This window comes from Heloderma suspectum, chromosome 6 (genome assembly GCF_057233095.1).
Source record: "Heloderma suspectum isolate Gila_16-S chromosome 6, 16-S_ref, whole genome shotgun sequence".
Classification (NCBI taxonomy): Eukaryota; Metazoa; Chordata; class Lepidosauria; order Squamata; family Helodermatidae; genus Heloderma; species Heloderma suspectum.
In genome coordinates this window covers 69,773,954-69,787,141 of record NC_139463.1, presented here as the reverse complement: position 1 = coordinate 69,787,141, position 13,188 = coordinate 69,773,954, and the positions used below count along the sequence as shown (strand labels likewise).

The window sequence follows — 13,188 nt, the reverse complement described above, 5'->3', positions numbered from 1 at the left end:
ATAAATGGAAAGCACTGGGCCCAGATGGTATCCATCCTAGAATTCTCAAAGAACTCAGATATGAAATTGCTGATCTTCTAACCAAAATATGTAACATATCCCTAAGATCAGCCTCTATACCAGAGGACTGGAAGATGGCCAATGTAACACTAGTTTTCAAAAAGGGATCCAGGGGTGAGGTGATCCAGGAAATTCCAGGCCTGTTCTGGGTAAATTGGTTGAAGGAATTATTAAGGATAAAATTAGTAAGCATATAGAAGGACAAGCCCTGCTGAAAAAGAATCAACACGGCTTCCGCAAAGATAAGTCCTGTCTCACTAACCTTTTAGAGTTCTTGGAGAGTGTCAATAAACATTTGGACTTCACCGCTATTGGAAGATTCTTTTTACCAAACAAGACATCATTCAGAGGAGCTTTAGATTCCTTCCCCATATCCTTTGTTTTTTTCCTAGCATGAAACAGCTTTTTCAATATACCCAGCATTATGGAGACAATCTCGGGGTCAATCTCTAGACACAGTAAATATTTAACAACTATGTCTGCAGAGTGGCTTGGCTTTGCCTGGCTCTGCCAGCTCCGTCCTTGGGTATGGCTTCCCTGCTTTGGAAATACCGTGGGAACAGCTTGGTTTCCCGGCCAATGCACCAATGTAAATTCGGTCCCGTTTAACCTCAGAACCTGCATCAAATGGGTCCGAAGCACCCCAGTGGGTAACCAAGCTAATCCCAACAGGTAAACATCACCACAGAACATCACCACAGATGAGATTGTAAATTGAAACTCTATTTAAGGCTTTATTTTAGGGAAAATACAACATAAAGAAAGTGGCATGGTGGTTATATGAGCATTAGAAATTCTCTCTACAATTACAGGGAAAGAGAATACAACAAAAGTAGAAGATAAATCAAAAGAATTGCAATTGCCAAAGCTGGTACTATGAACTTGGCCAATAAGATAACGGAAATAATTCCATTTGCCACCTCTGAAGATGGGATTCCAAATCCCCTCTTCAGAAATAACCTCCAAGTCTCACGCTCAGAAAGCTCTCTAAGTCCTAAACTCAGAAATAATTCTAAGTTGTACTTTCAGAAAACATCCTACGTTCCAAAGTCTAAGAGTCTAAAGAGGTCCACAGTTACCCAAATCTTTGGGTCCGGTGGTACAGCAAAAAGAGGGAAGTGGAGCAGCAGCAGCAGCAGCAGGAACCTGAACAACAGGAGCAAAAGCACCACCCTGGAGTTCCCATTCCTTGTGCTTTTATACCCCTGCTCTGGTCAAAGGTGGGGCCCAAGGAGCAATGAGACGAGCAGCCTCCAATAAAAATGGGGTGCACATGGTCAGAGTATTTGCTCACTAATCAGAAGCAAGGTGTCTCATCTATCTCCCACAGTTTCATGTGTCTGGGGAACATGTCTGGCACCATTACAAATGGGTTACTTTGAAATGTCCCAAAATATGACCCAAAGTCTGCCATCTGGGCATGTTATCTCGATTGATGCATTTCACTTTGGTATATCTTCTTTGAACTCCGGGTCATCTTTGGCCATTTTTGGTCATATCCGCCCAAACACCGCCTCCTAGTTGTCGCTCGTGCTCAGGGCTACACTTCCCTGCCCAACTAGCATCGAGTAAGGACATTCTGTTATCAGCAGGTGTACACCACGAGATGTCAAAACAGTACTTTTCCTCCTCTTAGTAGGCATCTGAGCATGCTCAGCTCTGCTGTTCATCTCACTTAGACACTCTACCAGCACGTCATGGCCTTGAGCAAGCTCTGTGAAGCTGCTTGTAAAGACAGCTGCATTTCCCCCCCTTTCTCCAAAGATAGTCCTGCAGAATCTCAGTTAGAGTCTCAGTTAGTGAAATAACATCATTTAGACTTCATGGTCTTCTCACCCAGGGGTCAGGAGTCTGGAATATAAAGCTGGTTATGAGTCTGGGCTCTTCTAGGGGCTTTTCTTGTAGGCCTCCGCCTGATTAAATCAGCCCTCTTTACTCTTTGTTAACCCTTTTAGTACCAGATTAACAAGGGGTGATCCGGTAGATATTGTTTACTTGGACTTCCAAAAGGCTTTTGACAAAGTTCCTCACCAAAGACTCCTGAAAAAACTCAGCAGTCATGGAATAAGAGGACAGGTCCTCTTATGGAATAGTAACTAGTTAAAGAACAGAAAGCAGAGAGTAGGAATAAATGGTAAAGTCTCCCAATGGAGGGAAGTAAATAGTGGGGTCCCACAGGGATCTGTATTAGGACCAATGCTTTTCAACCTGTTCATAAATGACCTGGAATTTAGGGATGTTGGAGAATCTGCCATGGACTTCAGTGAGGCCGGATTCTTTGGAAATCTTTACGTAGCCTATCAGGGGAGGGGGAAGGGACACAAATGGCATCCGCTAGGCAGGACGCCATTCGTGTCTGAAGACTGGCCGCGGATGGACCTGGCTGGACCTGGCGCTGCCAGGTAGGATCCAGCCGGGTTGGACTTCGCAGGGTGGCGGGGGGTGTGGTCCATTCCGCCACAGAATCCGGGGGGGGTGGATTCTAAGAATCCGGCCCCCCTGAAATCCGTGGCAGAATTCTCTGCCATCCCTATTTAGTGTGTTATTTTTTGTAAATGCAGCTCCAGAGCAGTTCCACTGACATGTGCCCCATCCCCCACATTAAATCCTGAGTGTGCCTAATTCTGTGATCTGGCCATGACACGGCAGTGACCTGGTCAAGGGGTGAAGCTGCCCCTCCCCCCTTCCATCTTTTTGGACACAGGCTTCTTTCCACTTCCCATTCACAAGCATTTACCCATTGAGAATCGGTAGTGTCTTTTTCCTATTGTGAACATTGGACCTGTGCTGTTTCATGTACTAGCTATCTAGCCTCTTCTTCTTATTCATAATAGCAGTTTCATTCACAATACTGGAGTATGTAGTGCACAATAAAGAATACACAGAGTGGAAGGAGAGGAAGCGGCCAGGAGCTAGAGCCTGCAGCTGCGATATTTCGCTGTATCGAAACTGTGATATAGTGAAAACTAAAGAATGCATGAAGGGGAGGAGAGGGGAGGAGAGGTGGCGGCCAGGAGCAGGAGCCTGCAGCCACAATATTTCGCTGTATCCAAACTGTGATACAGTGAAAACTAAAGAATGCATGAGGGGGAGGAGAGGAGAGGAGAAGGCCAGGAGCAGGAGCCTGCAGCTGCGGTATTTCACTGTATCGATACCGCAGTACAAAGAAAACTAAAGAATGCATGAGGGGGAGGAGAGGAGGAGGCCAGCAGAAGGCAGCAGCAGCAGCATTTGCCCCGCTGAGCACTGGCAGAAGGAGGCAACTCCAGCCAGCCCTTTCCCTCCATGCAGGGCTTTAAGATTGTCAATTCTCTCAGTGGGGAAGTAACTCAGTCAGGATTCTCTCAATGGCAAAGCAACTGAGTTGCATTGCTCTCAGTGGGAAAGCAGTGCAGGCGAGTAGCACGGCTGTGGGGAGCAGGGCATTCAGTAATGGTGGATGCGAGGGGAGACGTGTGCAGTAAACTATGGGGACCAAATTAATCTCTTCCACTAAACTTCCCTGTTTGAGCAGGGGAGAGTGGACAGGGGCGGGGGACAAGCCTCTCTCATTCGCTGACCAGCATCTACCTGATTGATGAGGTTCAGTTCTACTTGCAGGACTCCGCCCACGCAACCCCAAAGTAAGACAGTTGCAAATGCTCTTGTGTGACTTGTGAAAGTGGGTTTTTACTCCGCTGTGGTGTATACTCCACTTTTCTTGCTTCGTGTGCACCTAATGGACCAAAGCCGATTTTATGAAAAACTGGATAAAACAGGAAGTGCTTCTTATTCTGTTGCCCCAGCATATTATATGAATCTGCCCACCCACTGCCAACAACATCTGAGGCTCTACTTTCTGCCAACTTTGCTGGGTGCTATTTTGCCTTTACCCACAAGTTGCCAGAATGAAAACAGAAATCAGTGCTTCCTAATCTTCCTCTAATTTAGCTTTGTGATAGCACAAGGATTTATTTATTCATGTGTTCATTTCATTTATGAATTGCCCTATAGCTGAAGGTCTCAGGGCGACGTACATAATAAAACCAAACACAATAAAAGCAATCACAAAACCATAAAAATAAAATGAGATTTGGCTACATGATGACATTTGAAGCCAAATCAGAGTGAGGGCAATATTTCCTGCTCTCACTTTAGTGATTTGTGAGATTTTTTTATTTTTAGAGGCCAGCACCAGGGAGCACAACTGCACAAGTGCCTCTGTCATCTGGACTGCCAGCAAGTGAGGCCGCCCTGCAAAATTGCCAAGATGCCCTACACTTTTGCAGCCTATCGACAGAGTGATGAAGTTGTGTGTGTGTATTTTGGCTCAAATTGCCTGGGGCCAGCCCAAGACATTTTGCTGTCTGAGGTGAAGGACAAGACGGCATCTCATCCCATTCCATATACAAAAGCTGACTGGGCTGGCAGTTGAATCTTTCTTCAACAGTAGTGATGGGACAGCATCCTCTACCACGCCTGCAGGGAGTAGGCTAGCTCAGGGGGCGCAGGGCAGGCTGCATGACCCATAGCTCTGTCCTCCAACACCTTGCTGTTGCCTCCCAGCCATCTGCCGGCCCAGGTATTGACAGATTGGTAGTGGGAGTAGGACAGGGAGTGTTGAAAGGGGGGGGGGTGTCAAATGGCAATAGAAGGGGAAACAAGGTGAAGTTAGGTTGCAATTTTCTGAGCATCTGACTCTTGTAAAAGGGTTTGAAGGGGGAGAGGGAAGGCGCTCCAGGAAGAGAAGGTAGAGAGGCTTCCAGGTGCCGGCAGCGTTAAGGGCACAAACTCCCGAGACTGTTTCTTCATCCCACTCTATCTGGGCCTTGGGGTTTTTCAGACAAAAATGGTTGTTTTGAAAATGCAAACTAACTTCCATCCATTTTTTTTTTAAAAAGCTCACTATTCATCAGCAGCAGTAGCAGCAGCAGGAGGGAACTGTGCTTGCTGCCGTCACAGGCAGGCCTCTTTGGAAGGGGCAAAATATTTGCCGTGTGTGTGTGTGTGTGTGTGATGCCTCCGGTGTACATTTCCCGTCGACAAAGCACCCTTTGATGCAAAGAACCCCTCTCCTTGCTAGCTTCTGAATGAGGACCATTGAACGTTGTTCAGCTTTCTTGGCATATGGCAGACAGGACGCCAGCTCTCATATTTGATGGGGAAGGAGGATTCCTTTTTTGTTTGTTTGCTGCTCAGAACATCAGGTGAGAAAAGGAACAGCACGCTCAGTTTTGCAGGGATCTTGGAAAAGGCAAGAGTTGGAGAGAGAGAATAAGAACTAGTAAGTATTGGACATAGTGGGAGAATGGAAAAGGAGAGCCAAGGTAGTGATTAGGCTGAGTGGCCAACGGATAGGAGGAAGAAGAAATGAAAGGCTAATGGACGTTGGAATGAAGCAAGTATATATCTCTTGAGGCTCTGAAGCTGGAGCAGGAAGAGCGATCCTTTGGGACGTTGGGAGACAATTAGTTCCTCGTGGCTTGAACTTTTGTGGGCAGGATCCTAGAGCTGAATATGTGCCAGGGCTCAGCCTTGAAAATCTGTTGTCAGTTCCATGTGAAGCAATGATGTAGAGAGGGGCCTCTGAACCTGCACAGAGTGCCTTTCCTTCAGCACTGAGCAACCACAGCCTCTCACTGCACACTTTGGATTGCTGCACAAGGCTTCAAGGGCAGGTGGTCTGGACGGCTGGGCAGGCTCAAGCCCTGGTATATAATCTCTCTCCCCCCTCTCTTAAAAAAGAAAGAAATTAAGCACTGCAAGAGCGTATTTCAGCAGAAGAAGGTAGCCCTGTGAAGCTGGGGTGTCTCTTCTATGGAATTATCTGAGCAGCCATATTTTGGAAAAATTGGATTTTTAGTTTGTATTTTAAATACACCTCTCTTTTAAAATAAACATTTTCTTATGTTCACAGAGGGATGTGAGGAACGAATGGAAAAATAAGGAGAGAGGAAGAAAAGAAACGTTTGGAAAAAGAATTCCTAGTCATTTTTCATATTCCCAGAAAGTTTTTTATTTTGATTGTCAGGAGCTTCATGGCCTTGAGGAGCACCATCTTCCCCAGAATTTTGGTAAGACTACAAACTTTTATATTTGTATTAGTCCTGAGCTAGGATTGTTCCTCCCGCATCATTACTATTTCACTATGTAACCCGTGGCAGGGATAGATTATATGTTTGTTTGTTTGTTTGTTTCCCGTCAAGCCTTCCAGCTTTTGGAAAGGATGCCAGGGTGGAGGGGAGGGAGAGGTGAAAATTAGCAGGGAATCCATGTGGGGAAAATGCCAAAGTTGAAACGTTTGGAAACAGCTGCCCAAAAGGGGGGAAAAAAAAGATTAAGTTTGTTGAATTGATGAGGCATGGCAACTAGGTCTGTCGACTTCTTTGGTGACCCTGCTACTGCCTGGCCTTGTCAGCACTTTGAGACATACAGGAACATAGCAGGTGAAACTTTTCTTGGCGGGAAGATAAAGTGAGGAGGGTAGTTTGACCAGCTTAAGTTTTTGCATTGTTTTGGTGTTAAAACGTAGAGCAGCAGGGGCCCCGGTTAAATGTTGCTAAGGGCAGCACTATGTGGGGTGGAGAGGGACATACCGACCAGTTCTAGAAGATTTGGGGTGCAGAGAGGGAATGCCAGCCACACAAGAAGAGAATGAGACAGAGAGGGCCATGCAAAGTGAGGAATATTAGAAGAATTAAGCAAAGGAACAACAACAAATGGCTAGCTCGCTTTCCTTGGAGTCCTGTCCTCTGTCTAGTACTGGTCTACACTGCAAACGTAAACTGGTTTAACTGTCATGGCTTCCACTGAGAAATCCTGAGGAGGAAGCACTCTCTAAGAGAAACTTCTCAGTACCCTCACAAACTACAGCACCCTGGTTCCTTGGGGGAAGGCCATGACAGTGGTTTTTTTTTTTTTTTTTAACAAAAACAACCACACACAATTTCTTTCAAAGTGGTTTACGTATGAAGTGTCAACATGTCAACAGAGTGAAGAAAGCATTGCCCTGTTTTCCCCCAGCCGACTCCCCGACCAGCATCTGGCCTTGCATGACAGAAAAAGTCTGAAGAACAACTGGTGTATTTGGATCATTTCACATGCTTTATTTCAGCAGTCAAAATAATTAAAAACATCTCAAATTATTATACATATACAAAATAGGTACAGAATCTTTGGTCGCTCACACTCCCTAGAACATCTGCCTCTTGTTAAAGAGAGAAATGGGTTTGCTTGAATCGGAAACTCACCGAAAGACGGGGGGGGGGGGGAAGAGTCAAGGTGAAAGGTGGGGCTGGGAAAGGGGAGAAGAAGAGATGAATGAGGAGAAAAGAATGAATGTATCAGCAGCGAGTGAGGACCATGGGAGAACAAGAGAGGCTTCGCACAAGAGTTTGCTTGCGGGGTGGAACGAGAGATGGAAAAGGAAAGAGGGATGGCAGAGGAGAAGAACTGGATGAATGGGGAAAAGACAAGCCAAAAGGGAATCCACCTGCTTTACAAGAGAAAGACAGAAACTGCTCAGACCTTGATCCCTTGTAGCAATGTTTGATTTTTTTTTTTTCATCCTGGATTTTTTGCTTGTTCAAAAAAAAAAAAGAAAGAAAAATGAAAAATTAGCACCTTTTTGAAAATTCACAAGCAAGGCCTCAAATTTCCTTTTCCCCTCCAATAATTTCTATAGCACCAATATGGCCCCATTAGCAACACACTTGCTTGGGGGCGGCGGGAGGGTTTATAGGTTTTACCACCTCAAAAAGAATTCTGTGGGACCTGAAAGTTATTAACATAGCAGACTAAAAAGAAAAAAAATATATAAAAGACACAGTTAGCACCTTTAACTAAACTTGAAACCCTGCCTCACTCCCTCCACCCTACTGCAACCTGGTGCTGGCTTTAAAAAACAACAACCCAAAACTACCCCAAAGAACTTGAAAATGACAATGGTGAGGTAGTCGTCCATACAACAATAATATACATTTAACATTACATTTTCTCTGCTTTCTGGTATTTTCGCCCATTTTTTTCTTTCCGTTGTTCACCGACAAATATCTGTAGCCCTTAAACCTATTTTTTCTAACCTGTTTTACTTTAAAAAATTATCTCTGACCTCTTTCAGAGGGACAAGCATTATTCAGCTGTTCTTTTGACCCAAACAGGTTCCTGTTTTGAAAACCACTCAGTGACACACCTGTACTGATTTAACCTTTGTCAAAGTTCTTTCTATTGCCGACTGAACAAAACAGAAAAAAATGTACATTTTAAATGACTGAAAGAATAATCTTTTCAGTGGTATTGCTCTGTGTAAAAAAACAGAAGGAAGATTTCTCCATATAAAGGTACTGGCAGAGAAAGATGGCCTCTAGGTAAATTTTGGGTTTTTTTTCCAACTCCAGGTTAAGGACAGGGGGATTACTACTTTATGGGGGTGTGATGGGCAGGTTCTACCACTAGTTTAGCATTGCTCTCGTTGCTGTGGAAACAACAGATTTTTCAGAACTGGTAGTTGTGATACTTCAGGTGTTGCTTGGTTTGGACTGATTTCATCATTTTGTATGTTTTTTTATATATGTCTTTTTGGAATGTGCAAATAGTGGTCCCAAGATATTACGATCTAAAAAAGAAGAAGATAAAATCAAACCATTCTGTCTTCGGGGGTTTTAATTAAAAAAAAAAGTCAAGCAAGTGGATGCACTTCCTTAATTATTTTTGAAAAGTCATTTATTTTTATTTTTTTGGTTTAATGCTTTTTTTGTTTTTTTTAACGGAAACGAAAATAGTTTTAGAGATGATGGATAGAAAAAGACACAAATTCAAGTCCATGTGAAATTTCCTTCTTTTTTGGCTGTTTTTTATTTTATTTTTAAAACTGTCAGGTTTCCTTTTGGGTTTACAAGAAGCAGACGGGTCCGATCTCAAGGCCAAATTCCTGGTCTGGGGCACCAACGTCCATGGGAGCCACATCAATGATGGGCAACCGGGATGTTTTTGTTGTCTTGTATTCGATGACTGTTTTCCCCCAACTGCCGGTGTGACTCTGCAGAGGAAGGGAGAGCAGGGAGAAATTAGAACTTTGTGTATAGCGTAACAGACTTCTAAAGCGCCTGGGTCTAAATCCTTTCCCTCATGCACCGTGCTTCAGTGCACACAAGCATCCAGTCTATCTGTCTCATATTCACTGAAATAATCATAACCATCGTAACAGCATTCGCTGGACTGCCTGCAACCTTGACTTTCTCACTCAGCTCTGCCTAAGCCTATTTCCCCAGCCTCTGGCTCCATTCTTTCATACCCTTTGCAGTCCTTGCAATGCTGAACATGGCCCTCCTTAAGGAGCCAAAATCCAACCTGGGGACCCATGAGATGCAGAGAAAGTTGGGCAAATTGGCAAGAGCTTACTAACATACCAGTTTTCCCAGGACATGGATTGTCTTCCCAGTTGCAGAGCATGAACAAAGGCTTTAGGATCAGGGGAGACCCCCGCCCCCACAAGTAGTAAAACATTGTAAGCTATGCAAGGACTCCTGTCTAAGTCTGTAATGATTAAAAAGCAGTTGATACCCATCCATGTCTCGTGCAGGCTGGCTACCCCACATAATGGCCCAAGGACTCACCGTGCAGCCATCCTCGGTGACTCCAAAGGTGAAGCGGCTGTTGCCCTCTGCTCTCATCTCAATCTCGTTGGAGCCCTGGAGGAGCAGAGACTTCTTCAGGTTACCAGTCTCTTGGTCCATGTAAGCCACGCTATTCTTGCAGTGGTAGGTGATGTTCTGGGAGGCTTCAGTGGACATCAAGCGCAAGAAGGTCAGTTGGATGGCAACATCGGCTGGGTTGCATCCCTCACCACCATATTCGAACTGCCAAGGGAAAGAGAGAAAAGGAGAAGGTGAGAAAATGGTTAGTGCTCATGTCATCTCCTCTAGGAATCCCCCTTGCGAAACCAGAAACCTAGCTGGCCTCTCTACTTTCTCTCTGTGTTCAGGGTGCCTGGGCAGCAAAGCAGGAAACGTCTGGCTCATGACAAACTGAACACGGCCCTCTTTAAAGAGCCAAAATCCAACCTGGGGACCCTTGAGATGCAAAGAAAGATGGGCAAATTGGCAAGAGCTTACTAACAGACACTGCTTTGCCTTTGACCCGTGATCCAAACCGAACCTCAGGAACCTATCACCTGAAAATTGACCTATGCTTGCTTTCGACTGGACCCATGACCTTCCTTCTCCTTTGGTTCATAGAATCATAGAGTTGGAAGTAAATTCATGGGTCATCATGTCCAACCTCCTTCAAACAGCAGGACATCTACTTGAGACTTCTTGGCCAACAGAAATTCCCTCACCCTGTCCAGTCTCATATACTGTGATGGACATCCTTGGGTATAGAGCTGGAAGTGTCCTCAAGAGATCATCTAGGTACTTCTCTTGATTCATGGATCAGGCCCCCTTAAATTAACCCCACCAAATGTTTGTTCAAGCAGCTTTTAAGACCTCTGGTGATAAAGATTCTACAACCTTCCTATGGCTCCTTCACCCTTACAGTTTTTTCCCTTTGTGGCCAGCTTAAATCTTTGTGGTTACTGTTTGAACACATTTTTTCTTGCCCTACCCATGGCAAACATGGAGAGTAGACATGGATCCCTCAGGCTCCTTGTGGCTGGTCCTACATGTGCATTAAGGCTACCATAAAGTCCCTTCTCAGTCTCTCTTCTCCATGTTAACAGCCCAAACCTTGTCCTTAAACAAGCACTCACTAGGTTCTTCTGCCTGTGGGATCCCTTCCACACATGATCCTCAAGGAATTCATATGAGTCCCAGCTTAGGAGATGAGCTGGAACAAACCTGACCATAAAATAAATCCCCGCTCAGAGTACTTGTTGCTTAAGCTTTCATGTCTCACTGATTCCTGGTCTCACCTGGAAGCCTTCGGACATTGTCTCGCCGAACCAGACATGTTTCTTCTCCTTGGGGTTCTTGCTGATGTACCAGTTTTTCTGGGGGATGGTGGGCTGAACTGGGTAGACGCAGGTCTCTCCGGTCTCCATGTTACAGTGGACCTTGATGGCATCCAGGTTGCAGCCTTGGTTGGGGTCAATCCAGTACTGGCCTGATGAAAAAGGTCACGCAAGTGAGTGAGTGGAGAAGGAATCATGGAAGGAGCCAAAAGACCATTCAATTCGACCTGCTATTCTAAAAGGGGACCGACCAATCAGTTGTCCTCCCTGCTCTTTCCTCTCCCACAGATTCCTCTGTGCTAGGAGTTCTCAGATGTTGTCAAAGTGAGCCTCTCCAGACCAGGACAATATCTACTGAAGCCTCACGAAGTGTAAGAAAAACAGGCCATCAGCTTAAGGGAAAGCAAATTAAAAGATAGAGAAGAGAACTACGTATTTTAGGGTATGCAGGGTGGAGTGGCTGACAATCAACACAAGAAATAACACTCTGATTTCAAGGCATATTTATTGTAGGAGAATGGGTAAAGTCAGGGAAGAGACTGAATGACCAGAATTGATAATTCTCTGCAGCTGCCTTTGAGGAAGACCTAAACAAATGCAGGCCACACTCTGCAAGGAGAGAAATGTCTTGTTGAATTATCAGCCCTGGTTGACTCAGGCAATTCACAGTAGTGAACAGGCTGCAAGAGAAGACACCTGAATCTCTGGCCAATCTGCTCTGGTGGGAAATCCATTCCTGGACCCTGACCTGAGTCAACAGCTATGACTGGTTGTGTGAACAAAGCCCAAGAGGAAGAGAAAGGTCAATAGAAGAGGTGAGAGTGAAGAGAAGTGAGCAGAAGATCCATTCTGGCAGCACAAGACAGAAGGAAGGAGAATTCATGGCCCTAAAAGGAGTACCAGTTTGGCAGCTCAGTTTTGCCTGCACTCACCGCTCTTCCAGTCTCCATGGCACATCTTCAGGTCACGGCAAGTGCGGGCTGGGTTCTTACGGGTTCCTTCGGGGCTACGGATGTTCTCAATCTGCATGGACAGGCTCTTGAGGGTAGTATCGACTTCCAGGTCACGGTCGCGCATAACGTTGGCATCATCAGCTCTGTAGTAGCGACCACCATCATGAGCTTTCTCCTGAGGAGGCTGGGGCATGAAGCTGAAGTCATAGCCACCACTAGGTGGGCCTGGGGGACCAGGTGGGCCAGGAGGTCCAGGGGGACCCTGGAGAACAAGAAGAAGAAGAAGAGTTGGAGGCAAAGTTCTCTTCCAGTGTATGCATTTAGGCTATGAGACTTCTGCAGTTAGATGGAATACACACAGCTGGGCCAGCATCACCAGTACGACCACGGGGACCAGGTGGGCCAATGGGACCAGGGAGACCATTCAGACCATCTTTGCCAGAGGAACCGGAAGAACCAGGGGGACCCTGTCAGGAAGGGAGAAGAGAAATGCACAGTTAGTAAGGTTTGGGCATAAGATGAAAAACAGAAATGAGAAAGAAAAACACAGATGCATCATGTTCCATCTACACCCATCCATGTCTCACTTCATCACAAAATGTATCACCCTATCCCACTAATCTAATGTTGTGTTGATGACTGGTGGGCTATAATTCTTGCAGCATCACATATTGATTCCCTACCAGGACAACTCTGAATTGTTTGGGAAGGGCCACTGTGCACGTCCATCTTTGCAGTTATATTGATCTTTGCAGTGATGCTCACCAGTTGTCATGGCAGATAGTTGGAAGGGGGGATCATGGCAAAATATGTTCCTGCTATCTCCTACCTTTTCTTTTAGCCGCTGCTTCCCAGACTTCGAATTTAGGGTGGAGGCAACCAAACTATGCCCCACATAGTCGTTCCCTCATTCTCAGTTCATGACTCCTTCAAACCACTGGAGTCATTTCACAATTAAACCAACTTTCCCTAGATTCTCTTGACTTCACTAACCCCCACCTGCTCCACTCACTTTTTGATAAGCTCCTCAGGACACTTTAGTGGCTAATGAAATAACGTAATAGTATACTGACATTGCTCTTGAATAGGATCTTCTGTAGGAATTTGGAAGTTTGTACAGACCCTTGAGGGTTTTTTTCTTCTGCCATCAAATGTTGCCTATTTTGTTACACATTAGTGAACTGCACAACCCTACAGCCATATTCTGTGGATTTGTTCCCTGTATAAATAGCTGGTTTCACTTGTAAA

General features: G+C 45.3%; 1 protein-coding gene across 1 annotated transcript in view; it reads right to left on the bottom strand.

Annotated features, from left to right (window-relative positions):
• Positions 1-6,992: 6,992 nt before the first annotated feature.
• Positions 6,993-13,188, bottom strand: part of COL1A1 (collagen type I alpha 1 chain) — a 46,952-nt gene continuing 40,756 nt past the window's right edge. Inside the window, exons 47-51 of the mRNA XM_084804765.1 lie at positions 12,300-12,407; positions 11,920-12,202; positions 10,949-11,139; positions 9,654-9,896; positions 6,993-9,076 (exon numbers count right to left, since the gene is read on the bottom strand). Of these exons, the coding sequence (XP_084660891.1) occupies positions 8,930-9,076; positions 9,654-9,896; positions 10,949-11,139; positions 11,920-12,202; positions 12,300-12,407 (972 nt within the window). The 3' untranslated portion in view covers positions 6,993-8,929. The remainder of the gene's footprint in view (positions 9,077-9,653; positions 9,897-10,948; positions 11,140-11,919; positions 12,203-12,299; positions 12,408-13,188) is intronic.